The sequence below is a fragment of the Odontesthes bonariensis genome, chromosome 16 (assembly GCF_027942865.1).
Source record: "Odontesthes bonariensis isolate fOdoBon6 chromosome 16, fOdoBon6.hap1, whole genome shotgun sequence".
NCBI classification, from domain to species: domain Eukaryota; kingdom Metazoa; phylum Chordata; class Actinopteri; order Atheriniformes; family Atherinopsidae; genus Odontesthes; species Odontesthes bonariensis.
The window spans coordinates 12938855-12955374 of NC_134521.1; the positions used below are offsets into that span (position 1 = coordinate 12938855).

Here is a 16520-nt window from a genome sequence, read left to right on the forward strand (position 1 = left end):
TTGCTCATTTCAGTTTGAAGCTAATTTATTGAACAACAGAAAACTGCAATTTGTTTATTCGAATTGTATATTTACACACGGTTTAGTCTATTGATATGTCGTATGTATTTTGATTAATTTTATTATTTCTAAAAAAAAACAAAGAGGAGTGTTGTTGCATTCTTATGGGTTGTTTACGTTTCACCATAGTTTACTGAGATCCGAGTTTACAGCAAGCGTTTGAAGGCATCACGAGTACATTGCTCGCACCTACTGACAATTACAAGGAAGAAAATGCCGAAAAGTTCTAGTAAGAGGACAACGCTGTCAGTTTTGAGCTGTTTCAGGTAGGTAATTGTCATACCCTCTAGCATCATTTACTCTTGTTATTTTTCATGAATGACATTCTTACATTGCTGAAAGTATTCCCAAATGTCAATGCTCGGGAATGAGGGCAAAGCAGCTTAAAGCGAGAGCATTATGGCCAAGCTAGGACCTGTCACAGCGACAACCCGGCTATACATGCTGTACACCGACTTCAGTGAAGCTAGGACACAACTCTCATTTCCAGTCAAAAGTCGCCATGAGAATTTCACTTGGCGTGACTATAAAATGCTTCAAAGTAACTGTAAATGTTCTTTTGTGGCTATGTCATAGCAGTTTTGGCCGATTAAATGTGGATTAAGTGCGAATTTTCTGCTTATGGTTACACTAAAAAACAGAGCAGGTTTGCTAGCTTTGCTCGCAGCTTCAGTGGAGAACATCATGGACAAATTTTCACACGTTTTTCGTCACTTTGTGTGGTGTTTGCTGGACAGTTTGAGGGCGATAAATGTAAAGTCAAAGGCGTCGTGCATGTAGGGCAACGTCAGATCAATTGAGTCACAGATGTGTAAGTGTACAGAACTCCGAAAAAATTACAGATACGCAGTTTAAATACATTTAAGGCAGTTTGTTGAGACTGTGATGAGTGGAAGTAATGTACTGTACGGTACTGGATACACTTTGCTGTGGATTCATAATTGATTGTGATTGTATGTTGATATCTTGGGTGAAACCAGGTAATTTATATGAAAAGTGCATATTGATGAGAATTGTCTTGGAGTGTTTTTCAACCCTGAAATTTGAGAAGAATATTTAATGTCAATTTAAGCCAAATACATAGGCCTATGTACAAATATACAATAATCCTGCAGTAAGCATTATGAGGCTCAAATATGGATGAAATAATCTGCCTATATGACCAGTGGCTGATTTGCCAGTTTTGTAGTCAAGCTTTGATTGTAATGCGGCGCTTTCATTAAACCTTTTCTTGATTTTGCCCTTTTTAGATGACGACATACCCACCGTAGATGCTTCCAGATAACTACACGAGAGCCTAAATCTGACAGTTTCCCATTGTAAACAAGTCAAACTGGTTAATAACCGTAGAGAAGGTCAAGCATGTTTCACCTAATTAAGAAAGACAAGGACAAGGAGAAGGAGAAGGAAAAGGAGCAGGGAAAGAAGGAGAAGAAAGACAAGAAAGACAAGAAAGAACGCATGTCCCAGGCAGAGTTAAAAAGCCTGGAAGAGATGGGTATACGAAGAGGGTTCTTCAACCTTCACCGAGGGAGCTCCAAAAGGGACTCTCGGAGCAAGTTGGAGATCTCTAACCCTATCCCAATTAAAGTTGCTACCAGTTCCGAGCTAAGCCTGACAAACCTGGATGCTGAGCACCTTTACAACACGCCAGAGCAGGATTTGGGGCAAACAAGTGCAAACGCCTCTGAGGATATGACAGGGAATGCACCAGAACACCACCGCAGCTCTGTAAAGGAGAGGGCAGCAAAGTTTGGGGAACTGGCCAAGCAAAATTCAATAGTGAGCCAAAGGCGAGCACCTTTACCTCAAAGGAGCACAGAGGCTGATGCTTCAGAGGATTCAGAGCTCTCTGACCAGAACAGGACTGCATTTCATTCAAATTCCATCCCCAACCCAAAAAGCCCCGTCGTAGTTCACGTTCCTGAGATGGTGGAGAAGACCTTCCCTGGTGCAGAATTGCAGTTGCCTGTGCTTGTTGCTCCACCAACACCAGATCCAAGAGAGCTTGAGATACCGCGACGCAGCACTGGGGATTTTGGCTTCTCTTTGAGGAGAACCACCATGTTAGAAAGGCAGCCGGACGGAAGAGTGTGCCGGCGTGTGGTTCATTTCGCTGAACCAGGAGCTGGGACCAAGGACCGGTCTCTGGGTCTGGTGCCAGGAGACAGACTGGTGGAAATCAATGGAATCAACGTGGAGAGCAAAAACAGAGATGAAATTGTGGAGATGATCCGTCAATCTGGGGAGTCGGTCTGGCTAAAGGTTCAGCCGATTTTGGAGCTGAGTGAGCTGAACCGCAGTTGGCTGAGGACCACTGAAGGTCTGCACAAAGAAGTCATTGATGTGAGTACTACTGCTGAATCACGCTTAGTCTTCTGTGGGAATAAATTCTTGTCCACATTCAGTAATCATTCGGTATTTTTTTCTGTACCTTCACATTAAATTCATACCTGCACTTCATTTAGTTTTTGTTTTAATTTTGGGTCCTATGACAATTTGTTAAAAGATTTATGTAACATTTTGCTATATCTCATTGCACATGTTTGGATAAAAGTTCTCATTACTTCCAATTACAGGACAGAAACAGAAACAGCCTTTTTCATTGTCTGCCTTTTGTTCCTCTTAAGTCTCTTGTCTGTTGCACACATAGTGGATTAAAGTTGTCTTAGTTATGGGTGGGACTGTAATGACACCGGTAATGTCATTTTGTGCATGTGTTTATTAGAGTGGGTGTATGTGTTTTGAATAAGAATGTGTTCTGGTGTACATATAATCCCCCTTCCACCCCCCCCCAGTCCTTTGAGGCCAAACAATGGGACGCTGAAAGAAACAACGGCCCAAACGCCACCGCAGCCCATGGCCATATGGTCTTCTAAGACTTGGCTGGCGGCCCATTTCAGTTCTTTTCTCCTGGATAATCATCAGCAGCAAGTAGAGGGCCATCAAGTTAAATAGTTTATTAGCCGATACAACCTGAATTTGAGCCTGTTGTTGTTTGGCTCTCTGGTGGTGGACACGGCTGTATACTGTTATTTGAGTCGCATCAGTAATGGTGGGTGAAGTATACTAACTACTTTAAAAGGATAGACTGGTAGAATGGAATTTTTACCCGCTGAGTATCCTCTTCTTAGGTAAACTTTGGTGCCGATACCATAGTTGCGGAATGAAATGAATCCTCTTTACAGCATGAAATTTGGTTCATTGTCACAGTCTGATTTATTTGTAACCATGAACAAAAGTTATAATATGATGGGCTAATTGCTGAATTAACAGCCTCGGTAATATACACACAATTAATTTGCTTCCTTGCATGAAGTGCTTGCCTTCCTGTCCCACTTTGTCCTATATTCAAACAGTCTTGATTATCATTATGAGACAGGCCATTTGAAAAAGCTGAAAATGTGCTTGTGAGGCTGACCTAGAACCAACAGCCCTATTTATAGGTGGTTATAATAAGATCTGGATTCTAGATCAAGAACTGCAAGACAATTGGATACCACTGGTGATGCATGAACGTGTAATACTTTATTGTTTTTTTTGTGGAAATATGCCAGTTCATTGTCATGTGTGCGTGACAAGATCGATGCTGCTCGAGTGCCCGTCTGTTAAATATATAGCTGGAGACAGTTGGTGGTTGCAGGTAAGCACTGACTTTGTGGAGGGACAATGTCATCAGTGTGAAGTTGCCAGGCAACCGGTGTAACTGCAGTGAGAATACAATAATAATAAGCCTGTTACTGAACAAAAAGTGCTCAGTATAGCTATCAGCCAAACACCTGCTCTTTCGCTGTCTGCTGTCTGTTTTTTTTTTTCCGGCTGCATTATTGTATGGCTTCTGATTACAGCACCAGCAGCTTTCAGCTGCATAATATGTCCCGCACCTTTTCACACAAATCTGTCTGGTTGTCTTAAAAGGAATCTCCTTACAAATCTAAATCTGACTAACACTAAATAAATCCTGTATTATCTAAAAGATTAGCATATTTTCTGCTCAAACGGGGTCGGTGGTTGATCCCATCTGAAGAGAGTGAAAGAACTTTTGCACCAAAACTTAATAATTTCATGCATGCGAACCTTTTGTCCGTTGGGTGACAGCCACTGTTTAACAAAACATAAGGGCAACTGTTAGGGGCTGCCTCTTCTAATTTCCGAAGCTTTGAAAGTCTTTTGTATCACTTTAAGGTTTTCATCGCAGACATCGAAGGGTTTCATTGTCTTGAATGATCACACGTATACATAGCATTTCCCCTCAGAAATAATCCTGGTGTCATAGGTGCTCTCTTAACTTTTGCTGAGGTTTCTGTCATGCTTTCAGTAGAAAGATGACTGAGAAAGGACAAAACCAGTACTGATAGGCGTAAAAAGATGCCACACATCTATTAGGTCACATATAGTAGTCCTGCTGTACTTCACAGATCGGCCTGCTTACTGTTGCCAAAATTGTTTTGGAGTGAGTGACTTTTTCTGGCAGAAACTTTGTCATATGCAGTGTCGGGAGCTCATTTCTGAGGGTGGGCATCTGTTTCTTCTGGTACCCCTGCATCACTTATCTGCACACATTTCCTGCCTATCTGCAGTTCAGACGTAGTTATATAATTCAGAAATTAGCTAATGGTTTAATCTCTTCTCCAAGCTGCTCATTAAAGTGACATCATCCCCATTACCATCGGGGAGATGCTACAGAGGCAGTGAGTACAAACAGGAGTCAGAGAGGGGTGGAGTGTCATTGGAACAAGGTGTTTTGTTCACGATCGAAGCTATACATAAGAGGTCATTTCCCTTTCATTCTGTGGAGATCACATACAATACATATTTAACAAAATGCTTTTTTTTTTTTTTTTTTTTTTGTGTTGTTGCACTGACACCAACAACGATACCTGTGTGACTATTCGTTTGAATGTCTCACTATGACAAAGTGAGGCAGATACCTCGAATTCTTGGGTGTGTTGCTCACGTCACAGTCAGTCAGATTTACACGCTTGCCATCCACACCTTGTCTTGTTGGCCAGAAGCAAGAACTGTTCTAAAGAAGCACATGTCAGGCATTTGTGACGTGGCGCCTTCATTAGTTTCACCACAAACTGTATTGAGATAAGGTGTGTGTTGCTCAATGTTCAGACTTTTGAATCATTATTCCTGTTTGGAAGTTGTCTTTTTTTTTTTTTTTTTTGTCAGTATTTTGCCCCTTTTACATGGTCTGTTTTCAAAGATAAAAGCTCTAATGTTCAGGGCTAGAGTTTTGAAAGTGTGACATCCCATGATTCAACTGAACTTTGGACTGACAGAGGCATGGATGCTAGTCAAACGCCTCATGCAATATCTTATTTGCATTGGAGAGTTTACTCAGTAATCCTCAGCTTGCATCAATGAATTAAATACTTTTATTCTAAGATTAAACAGGAGTTTACGCTTCAAGATTATTTTAGATATTTTTCATTGTGTATGTTGTTTTTCAAGTTTTATTTATTATTGTAATAATGTGGCTCTTATGGTGGTGAAAAAGCAGAATTGTCTTTTTTGTCCATACTTCAGAGGATGTAGATGAAATGCATGCACGGTGAGTCACTGGATCACCACCATTTTGCTGCAGGAAGTCACTGTTTTGACACCTGCTTTTGGACTTTATCCCCCAGAGATTAACCTTGCATTCTTTGTATTGAAATAAAGTTTGTACTTTTGTGAACTCTGGTGTCAGCCTTCACCTTGTGCTGTGGTCTGAGCAGGCAAACCATATTCATAGTATGGAACGATTGATCAGTTTCTATGGTGCACGTAGTCTTTAATCTTTATTCTGCGCTAACCATGTGTAGACAAAACAAGTCAACACATAGCTATGTGCCAGTAACAGACTCCTGGGGATTAGCAGGCTGTGCTGGATAGACCAGCACGGCTGTTTGGTTGATTTGATCTTGCTGACTGTTGACATGTGAGTTTCTGAGCTTAACACCAGAAGGAATGTTGTATGTTTTGCAAGAAGTGTATTTTCACTCATTAAACGCAATTTGACATTACTTGTAAAGTAGCAAAACCCTCACAGACCCTTTTTCCTTCTGCCGATTCTGGATGAGGTTGCTCAGACCACACACATAGCTGCTATCAGTCAATTTGTTTGCTTGATATTTGCTGTTTATGGGTTTATGAAGAGGAAAACAATGTGCATGATTGGATAAACTCATCCCCACCCAGTTAAGCCTGTTGCTACATTTCTGTTTGATCTCGAATGACTGCTCTTCATGGAACTGGAGAGATAAACGCCTACCCATAGCCAGCATACCCTTATGTGTGCTGCTTTTACCCAACTGGTTTTGCCACAATGCGGATTAAAAACATCTTTGTTATAATTGATAGGTTATGACATTCTGTATGATGACTTTAAAGTTTGAAATCCTGTTAAGTGTGATGTAGATGCTACCGATCAACATGTAATGGCTGTAATGTGTGTGTGTTTGTGTGTAAAGCATTTCTTTTGGAGGTTTGCAACTTCGCAGTATTGAATGTTGTTCAGTCGTGTGTTAAAGCAGAATCTTTGCTGAAGCAGGGAATCACTTATTTGGTTTATAGCTCCCTCTTGTGGTGTGGAATGTGAAATGAAGGACATGTCTCACACAAGTACTGACCATATTATGTGGCCTGAGATAAACAGATCTGTATTTGCATGCATATATATGTAGTTTTAAATGTCAGGAAATGTGAACGGGTTGATTCAGGAGATAGATTGCCATTTCAACTGAAAAGTCTTGTTTTACGTCTTATTATTGAAGCTATATATTTGTTTTTGTCAACTGTAAAATTATCATTAAATTGCTGGAAGGACATATAAAAATGAGTTTAGTATCTGATTAGTTGGACTGTAATTTGGACACTGTCACTAGGAGAAGAATGTGGCAGGGAAACATGGCTGAGGCAATGAATGTAGTTGTGCAAAGTCTATTAATAGCCTCTCTGTATTTCAGCAGCTGTCCCTCTTCCATCCCCCAGCCCAGTTCCTCTCATATTACCCCCCCTCAAGTCCTCAGACCACAGCTTTACTGTGCGGCTCTGGTTCTGACCCCGCCCTCCAGGTCGCCCTCTCTCTCTGTGGTATGAGTGTGTCTGCTCCCAGCAGACTAAGGTCTTACCCTACCTTAACTCTGACTGCACTGCTTCAGTGACTGAATGAAGATTGGAAGGTTAACCGGGCCCAGAGAGGAGGTAATGGGCTTGAGCCTCTGGTGGACTGTGTGTGTGGCGAGTGGTGTGATCTGCCTAGGGTGTACATGCTCTGCTTAGCTGTTCCATTTGGGCTCTGATAGTGTCTCAGAATGGCCTCCTTTGCTGCTCAAACTATTTATAGGAGTGGACGCTGAGGAAAGCAAGGCCAGAGATGGTGAAATAGCTGCTGTGTAACTCATTCTTACTGTGGCGCCACCGAATTTGACTTTAGCCATTGAAATGTTGTATCAGAAGTTTAAAAGTTTTTTTTGTAGTCCCGCGTCTTGTTGATGGCATAACCTATTTCTGTAGTTTCCCAGTCATTCTGTTGTACCCAATTTTGTACCATCCCTGTGAAAGAAACTAATTAAATACATTATTTTTACCATAGTGATTGAAGCAAATGGTCATTCAGCATGCATAGCTATAGTAACTGATTGAGAGTGAGGCCCATAGATAGTAAAACAGCTATCGGAGAGCATAGACTTTCTCTCTCATGTTCTTTTACATTTATCTGTTACACTGTGACAGAAACAACGCTTTCATTTCATCATTTTCTTCTTGTTTTCTATTCTCAGTTCTGCATTTTCCCCACTGCCCTGTTGACGTATAACCTGTTGTGAGCAGAAAACAAGACCCCAGGGCTCACCCTTAAATTCTCATTCTTCATCACTCAGCACAATCCATCCCCTACTCTTCGACTGCCTCTCATTTTCCTCTCATCTTTCCATACATTTATTCTCCACGTCGTCCAGCTTAAATCCATGACTTCTGGCTTGTCACCATGGCGTACAAATCGCGCTTTTCATTCTGGGAGCAAAAGGGAAGTCCCGCTTCTGTGTTTCATATTGGTTGCTTGTTCAATTTGTTTAACCTTCGTTTACTGGGTCTGAATGTGGGGTTTGATTGTCTTTGTGTTGCTTTCCTTTCTGTAGGTTAAAGTTGACAGCAAGCCAGATGTAAGTGTTTTTTTTCCAGCTGCATGTGTGTGGACAGTAATTCACTTCTTTTTCTCAGTGAATCGCTTAATTTTTCACGACATTCACTTTAATTATTTAAGGGGGGACATATGAAAAAAAAAAAAAACACCTTTTGCCTGTGCTTGATAAGACATATTGGGATGGCTGAAGTCACTATAACTGTTTTGGGCCTCCTTATCTGAGTGAGTGACCTGTTCAGATTTGCAGTCGAAACACACGACACCCTACAGGGTTATCAGCCCATGTCCGCCCGACTTTAACTTTAACTTAAGATAAGGCTTTGTACGCTGTACCTCAGAAGTGGAAGGCTGAAATGCTTTTTGCTTAACATCAATTCTCATCGGCAGTTATATTGTTAACATAAGAAATAATTTGGCTAGTTATTCTCTAGCCGTACTTTTATTCAATGTTTTCTATCCCGAAAAAGGAATTCCGACTTCTAATTGGTGAGCTTTACACTTTTTTAACCAGTCAGAAGTTGGAGACTCTGTTATCCCTTTGTCTTTGAATGCATCACCAGTACAGCATTGTTAAATTACAAAGCAAACGTCGATGAAACACCGGCCATACAAGCAACAGTTCTTCATGTTAGCTGCTAAAGACTTAAACAAAACAGACGAGTGGAGCACAAGGGAAGTCCAGAGTTTACGGAGCCGATAAGTGATAACAATAGGAGTTTTCAGTGGTGTTATTAACTGACCAGCAGCTGTTACATTCTGCATGCATGTTTGAACAACGTAGGCTAGTTCAACATATGACTCAAGGCGAGACTGCGCCTAAAAGAGGCCTCATTCGCTCACCAGTAAAGTCAGTTTAGTGTGTGACCTAAGCTCTCCATCTATTTACTGTATGTTTTGTCAAACCATAATAATGTGTGCCGAGGGTTATTAAGTACTACAGATCTCAATGAGGCAGAGAGGAGCAGAGTCTAATGGATCACTCAATGCTCCTAAAATGGCTCACTTGAATAGAGCTGTAATTTAATGGAAAAAAAAAAAAAAAAGGAGTACTGTTTGTGCCATTTTTGACCAAAGCGTGTGACAGACATTTCATTAAGACCTCAGTTTCCTTTTACAAATAGAATATAAAAAATTTAAGGGCTGTTGACACAGGCCCACATTTTATTAGCGTGCTGTCTCCACCTGTTTTAATTTGCGTGAAATGCAACAGCAGAATGTGGATATGCATTTTTGCCATTGAACTTCACAGTTGCACATGACTGACATTATTGTATTTCTGGCCTGATTGCAAGGGTATTAAGATATGCAAATGATAGAAGTCTATTTCAGAATAATTCTCAAGAGTTTTTCGGACTAGAGCCATCTGCTAAATTCTTTGACACTTTATCTGTGTCAGCCATTGGAATAATCTACACTCCCTTGCTTTGTTTGTGTCCAGTCTGATAGTAGTCAGCCACCACAGGCAGTCACTAAGGCTGGGCCAGATGCAGCAAATGGTTCACAGTCGACTGCATCATCATCATCATCATCAGCTGAGAAGTCCAATAGTAGCGCTGCCAAGGGGGGCCCCGACACTCCAGTGGAAGAGGAGATCAGTAGTGGTAAAAAGGTGGTGAGGGTTGTGAGAAGAGTTGTTAGGCGTGTGGTTCCTACTGGGACAGAAGTGCAGAACCAGCCCACATATGCTGCAGACTCCGTTTTCACAAAAGCTAAAGCTGCTGGGCAGGATGATGATATCTCTATGGGCCTGACCAATCTCATGGGCAGAGGTCGAACCAAGGAGCACCGGCCTCGTACCCGCACTCAGGACCGTAAAGAGGACACCAAAGAGGAGGTGAAGCAGAAAGAAGAGAAAGAAAAGGTGGAGGATGATGAGGAAAAAAAATCTGTGGAAAAAACGCTAGAGGCCACTGATGTACCAACTATTACAGCCTCAAATCCTGAGCCACCAAAGTCTGACAACCTCACCCCCCCAGCACGGTCCATCTCTCCAACCAAAGCCAACCCTTTGGCCCCACCAGCAGGGTCCATCTCTCCAACCAAAGCCAACCCTTTGGCCCCACCAGCAGGGTCCATCTCTCCACCCAACCCTCTGGCCCCACCAGCAGGGTTCATCCCCTCACCCAAACCCAACCCTTTGGCCCCACCAGCTGGGTTCATCCCCACACCCAAACCCAACCCTTTGGCCCCACCAGCTGGGTTCATCCCCACACCCAAACCCAACCCTTTGGCCCCACCTGCTGGGTTCATCCCCTCACCCAAACCCAACCCTTTGGCCCCACCAGCTGGGTTCATCCCCACACCCAAACCCAACCCTTTGGCCCCATCTGCTGGTTTCATTCCTGCACCCAAACAAAATGTGTTGACTCCTCCACCTGGTTTCATCCCTGCCAGAAAATCTAGCCCAGTTCCCCCAAAACAGAATCCCTTGGCAAGACCTCCAGGATTCATCCCTGCCCCGAAGACAGATCCTTTGGCTCCTCCTGCAGGGTTCATACCAAAGTCTCGTCTGTTAGGTGTGAAGAAAACAGAGGTACTAAGAGAAAAAAGTGTTTGCCTCTTTTCCTCTACATTGAGCATGCCTAGTGAAATAACACAAGATGTTACGCCTCATATACACGCACTGTCCTCTAACTTAAACTTGAGCAAATCTGCTCTCAATATGTGTTCTAACTTTTTATGTCATGCATTATAATTAGGCTGCACCTAATCTTTGACGTTAACAAAATCACTTGAACTTGATGCACTTTCTCCAAAACACAAGTTGGTCTTCATTTCTGAAAACTTGAATCGGTGAAAGGAAGCAGTGTGCATGTGTGAGCTCGTGGTCAGCCTTCATCAGTGGGAATAAGCATATGCTCATTGACTGCACTTTGGCAGAATGGTCAGTAGAAACTGCCTGTGAGCACTGAGGTGTGACTCATTACTGTCACTTTCTGCAGGCAGAGATTTGAAGTTGTTCTCTCTGCGGTAGAACACGTCAGGCAAAAGTTGAAGGATTTTTTTTCGGCATTCTTTTAAAAATGAAAGAAACATTTTCAGAACTCTGATATCCTCATAAACTGAAGTCATTAGTTGTTCTCGTCAGTTTAGTGTTAATTGCCTGAACAAGAGAGAACCAGAATCTCGGTTTGTCATCAATTACCATTGGTGCAAGTCCGTGGATAATTAGTTTAGGTTCAGTTAATTTCCAAAATATTGCTTTTCATAGTACATATTCATTCAAGGACATTTGTGCTGTAGACATTTCTAATGATCACCGTCTGTGTTACAGTTTGGGATTTATATATGGTTGTTTTTGTTGCTGTTATTTAGTCTCTTGGAATTATGTCTGCAAGTCATTTGGAAACTATATCAGCAGATGTCTGAAATCTGGGGAACAGTTGACCATGGTGGCAGGAATTTGATTTTGGAGATGCAGCTGGTGCTGAAAGACACTGTTAATACTGTTTTCAGGAGATATTCACTTTGGTAATAATCAGACCAATTAAAGCATCACTGAGAGTTTTTCCTGCCTAGCAATCCAGCTTTTTTTGCACCTGCTGAACCTATAATTGTGGACCAAAATTATATTAAGAAAAAATAAACGTATTGAACTTGAACAACCTCCATTTCAAATATTTCACATGCAGACAGCAGCAAATACAGAACAAAAACTACACACTCTTGCTGCAAGGCTTGATAATCCAATTTATGTTCACATCCATTTTCTGTTACTCATTTTCTGATTGAATTAACTTGAAAACTAAATTAGTTGGTGATAGTTGTTGATGTGAAACAATTGAATCTAACGTCAGAAGAAAAAATAGACCAAGCCAAAACATAATTGCCATCCTCACCCTCATCCTGTCACCTTTTTTTTTTTTTTTCATCTCTCTTTGCGCACGTTTGTCTTTTGTAAATGTTTACATACGTTACATAAGGAAAAGGAGACATCCCCCTCCCCTTTGGTGCCCAATGGTAAACCATTCCCTGATGAACTGCCACCTGCCCAGTCTGCATCAAATGAGCAGGAGCGTGTTGATCCTCCTCCAAAGGTAGACATTACTGTGTGTGTGCTTCTCACATTCAAAAGAAAAAGGCATTTTTTTTCAAGGATATTTTCCATGTTCCAGTGGACAGTAATAGGACTTACTTTTGTTTGAATTTATATTACTTTCTGGTTGCACGTCTGCTTTTGCTGCCCCTGCTGTCCAATTGTAGGTTCCAGGGCTTATCCCCTCTGAGGAGGACTACAAGCGTGTGAGCAAGATCTTCTCTCTAGAAGGAAACGATGTAAATCATATCTGCCTCTGCTTTTATGGTGTGCATGAGCCATGCTTTACCAGGGTTTAACCTGTGACTAGCTTGAGTAAGCTGCTTGCCTACTGTGATATTGGGAAATTTGTCCAAAAATCCCAGAGTTCCACTTGGTTGCCCCAAACAAACCGTCTGCCAAGAGGATTGTAGTCACAGGAGGCTCCTCCCACAATCGTCCATCTAGTCTTGATTGGTAACGTTCCTTTGTTTCAGGAGAGCAATTGGCACAAATCTTTTTCTCATAGGCAAGTGTTCCTGGCTTATTGCATCTTTGCATCCATTTTTTTGCATAATGATAGTGAGACGACCACAGAATGACGATGAACTTTGTCATTCTTAACATTTTTTTGTGGTGTTAGATTTATGGCATTGAACAGTTACTTGTTGCCTCCAGGTCCAGAGGACTTCCCTTTATACTTCATCCCTGCTTTGATGAGCTGTTGTCTCAATTCATGTCTCCTCCCTTGCTGTTGAGGGTCACTGGATCCTGAATTGTTGCTTCCCTTTTTTGCTGTATGCATGGCTAGGGTGCTGCAAGCCACAAAAGCTCTCAGGTACAGCCGGCTCTACCATGGGCCCCTGTGGCTTTAAATTGCTGAAGTCTAAGCATGTTCTCCTACACTGACCTCTCTGTAGTATACCTCATGCTGCTTGCTGGGTTCATGCAGAGGCCTGGAATGCACTAATGTCAAATGAACCAGTGGTTACAAAAGTTAGGGTGATTAGTGGGCCTTGACCAGGATTTAGAAAGTCACAACAAGGTTAATTTAGCATTGCTGCATTAGAATTGCATTGCACCCTGTGTGCCCTGTGTCTGTATAGAACCTCTGTTGTTTTTACACTGGCATGTACATGCAGTACTGATGTAATCTAGCAGTCATACAGCAGCAGCAATCTATGTCTAAAGGTTATTGCACTTAAACTCTTCTTGTGGTGAGATGGGTGCCTTTGAAATGAATAACTCAAGGAACCCTGACTTTGCTTGTAGTATTACAGTATTTCTTTATGTACTCTATCTTGTTGCATCATTGTGTTTATGCAGTACTTTACATAGAGACGTTTTTTTACATAGAAGTTTTGTCCAACAGTTCTACTTTGCAGTATGTACATCTGATATTGTTATTGTGACGGTTTGTATTATAGACAGACAGCACATTTTACCTCCACACCCCTTGTAATCTCTGCTCATTCATTATTTTATGGTGAAGTACTTGATCCAGTCACTTATTCTATTAGAGTTGCTTGGCGTTCTATTTCATTGTTGGACTGCTGTTGGTCTTGTTGCAGTGTCGTGTATTAATTCTTCACTCACAATAACTGGTGTTCCACTGCTTGTTTCAACGTGCTATATTTGGCATTGCTGACATAGCTCTTTGCACTGAACCACTCAAAATACTGATTGTGATTCTTCCCCTCTCCAGTCCACGCTTGTTGAGGACCCAGTGGCTATTCTTCAGGCAGCACACTCAGCTGCAGCTAAGGTTTGACCGTGGAAATGAGTGGTTGTTTTTCTGATTGATGACCCCCCCCATTTCAGAGTGACGTCTGCTATATGGATTTATGTGTGACAAACTAGTCACTGTGGTGGTTGTTAGTGAAGCAGTCTCACCTGTTAGAATCCCAGGACTTGCCTTCCCTGTTGCTCTGCCTGTTGAAGTGTCTCTACTACCCTACTCGGAGCCAGGACTCATTAGTTGAAGTTCCCTTGAAATGGCTTTTCGCCTCTGAAAGGCTTAGACAGCCCTGATTGATCAGCTTTACTGGCATTTGGGGAAGGTGTTTCCCATCATTAGTGAATCAGCACTCTCGCAATTTAGGACAGAATACTCATCTACAAAACACCTCTTATGTATGAAAGAAGACATTTCTTCTAAAAAGATGCAAACAAACATTTCATGGGGACTTTAACTCTGTCCTGTATCGACATTAGAAAGAACTTATCGATTGAGGAAGAAAAGCAAACCCCCCCCCTCAGTGTTTATTATGTAAGCTTGATTGTATTTCTTATTTGAATTGTGTTATTTTCATGCATGACTCTCGAGACACTTGACTTGTTTTTGCTTGGATTTATGCTGTGTTTCATCCCCTCCTTCCCCAATAATTAAAGTCAGATTTTTCTTTTTATGTGATTCACTTTGCTGTGATGAGAGAAAAAAAACAACATTTTTGCCTCCTGCCCGTGATGTCTTTATCGTGAAGATATTAAATGCACCTCAGCCAGTTTAGTGAACACTCTTTAAAGGTGCATCAAAAGGAGAGTCATGGGAGCCAATGCTTTAAAGAGTATCACATATTTTCTTACTGGAAGAAGCCCTACACCCAGTGAATTCTGTTGCCCTTGACTCTTTTAAAAGTAAACTGTAAGTTAATCACTTCTTGTTGTTAAAACTTCAATTGAGGGAACCTTTGGAAATACATTACGTGGTTTTAATCAATAATTTGATCCATATAGCCCTTTAAGATGTCTGATAATTGTTAATAAAAGCTTATCTTATCCTTATTGTTGCCCTTATTCTAACAGGGAAAGACTGAGGAGCAGATAAAAGCAGAACAAGCCTGGTATGAGACAGAAAAAGTATGGCTTGTCCACAAGGACGGATTTTCCTTGGGTTAGTATAACTGTAACTGTTTTTATCTGCAATAATTGCCCAATGTTTTTATTTTTTTAATATCAACACATTATTGCAGGGATGTTGAAGTAGCTTTTAGAGAAATGTTAATGTTTTTAAAATGTTGATGTTGATAAGGCACTATAATGAAGTACTTCCATTTGCTTCAGGCAACATTTCTGTAGCCTAACACTGTTTTCTTGCTGAATGTGTCCTAAGTTTGAATAAATCACAGACATTATTAAAAGAGATTCAGGTGCCCCATGTTGTCAGGCATGTAAGATCAGATAAACTCGGGTTGAGATTACATTTCCCAATTAATTAATTTTCCACTTTGTGGTGATGCAGCAACTCTCCTGAAGACAGAGACGGGCAGTCTGCCTGAGGGGAAGGTGAAAATCCGCCTGGAGAGTGATGGATCTTTATTGGATGTGGATGAAGACGATGTAGAGAAGGTATTTAATCATCAAATCAACCCTGAACCTCATCCATTATTGATGATGCTGGGTGAGTATGTGACTCTCTCTCGTTGTTTTTGAACTCTAGGCAAACCCTCCATTATTTGACCGAATGGAGGACCTGGCTTCTCTGCAGTATTTGAATGAGTCGAGTGTGATGCACTCCCTACGACAGCGGTATGGCAGTAACCTGGTGCACACCCACACCGGGCCCAACATGGTGGTCATTAACCCCATTAGTGCCCCCTCTATGTATTCTGAAAAGGTAGGTGGCAGCCTGTACATGTAATGAACATCTCTTGTGCCTCAGCATAAATAAGAGAGTAGTGAGAAATAAATAGGTCTACAATTGGAGTAACTGAAGGGAAATAACCTTTTTTTTCAGCAGAATTTTTTTCTTTTTTCAGCTCTCCTGAACTCTCTTCTTGCCTTCCTTTCAGGTCATGCAAATGTTTAAGGGCTGTAGAAGAGAGGACACTGCGCCTCACATTTACAGCATAGCCCAAGCTGCATATAGGAACCTGCTGACCACTCGCCAGGATCAGTCCATTGTTTTGCTTGGCAAGAGTGGAAGTGGCAAAACCACCAACTGTCAACACGTGATCCAATATCTGATTACCATTGCCGGAAGCACCAACAAGACATTCTCCAGTAGGCTGGAAAGGATACACTCCCCAAAAAATGCACCTCTTAATGACTATTTGATGATGAGATCTCCTAAATACCAGCGTTTTCCTTTGTCTCTTGTAGCAGAGAAATGGCAGGCGGTCTATTCAGTGTTGGAGGCTTTTGGGAACGCTTCCACCTGCATGAATGGAAACGCAAGTCGCTTCTCCCATGTTGTTTCCTTGGACTTTGACCAGGCAGGCCTGGTGATGTCAGCCTCTATCCAGGTACAAATGAACTCTTGTCCTGACTAACAGCAAATACTACGGTGGTCCCTGGGTACAAAACACGATG

The 16520-nt window shown here is 41.7% G+C and overlaps 1 protein-coding gene across 10 annotated transcripts in view; it reads left to right on the forward strand.

The window, feature by feature from the left end:
- The first annotated feature begins 227 nt into the window (after positions 1-227).
- Positions 228-16520, forward strand: part of LOC142401052 (unconventional myosin-XVIIIa-like) — a 63733-nt gene continuing 47440 nt past the window's right edge. For 3 of the 10 annotated variants that reach the window (XM_075486280.1, XM_075486273.1, XM_075486274.1), the window contains exons 1-11: positions 7837-8075; positions 8188-8213; positions 9633-10727; positions 12118-12231; positions 12398-12469; positions 13915-13974; positions 15015-15102; positions 15451-15557; positions 15649-15825; positions 16001-16211; positions 16311-16453. In XM_075486280.1, the coding sequence (XP_075342395.1) occupies positions 8039-8075; positions 8188-8213; positions 9633-10727; positions 12118-12231; positions 12398-12469; positions 13915-13974; positions 15015-15102; positions 15451-15557; positions 15649-15825; positions 16001-16211; positions 16311-16453 (2130 nt within the window). In that variant the 5' untranslated portion in view covers positions 7837-8038. Of the gene's footprint in view, positions 327-1310; positions 2407-7132; positions 7255-7836; positions 8076-8187; positions 8214-9632; positions 10728-12117; positions 12232-12397; positions 12470-13914; positions 13975-15014; positions 15103-15450; positions 15558-15648; positions 15826-16000; positions 16212-16310; positions 16454-16520 lie in introns of those variants that run through there. The other 7 variants (XM_075486279.1, XM_075486282.1, XM_075486275.1 and 4 more) reach the window with 6 other exon arrangements.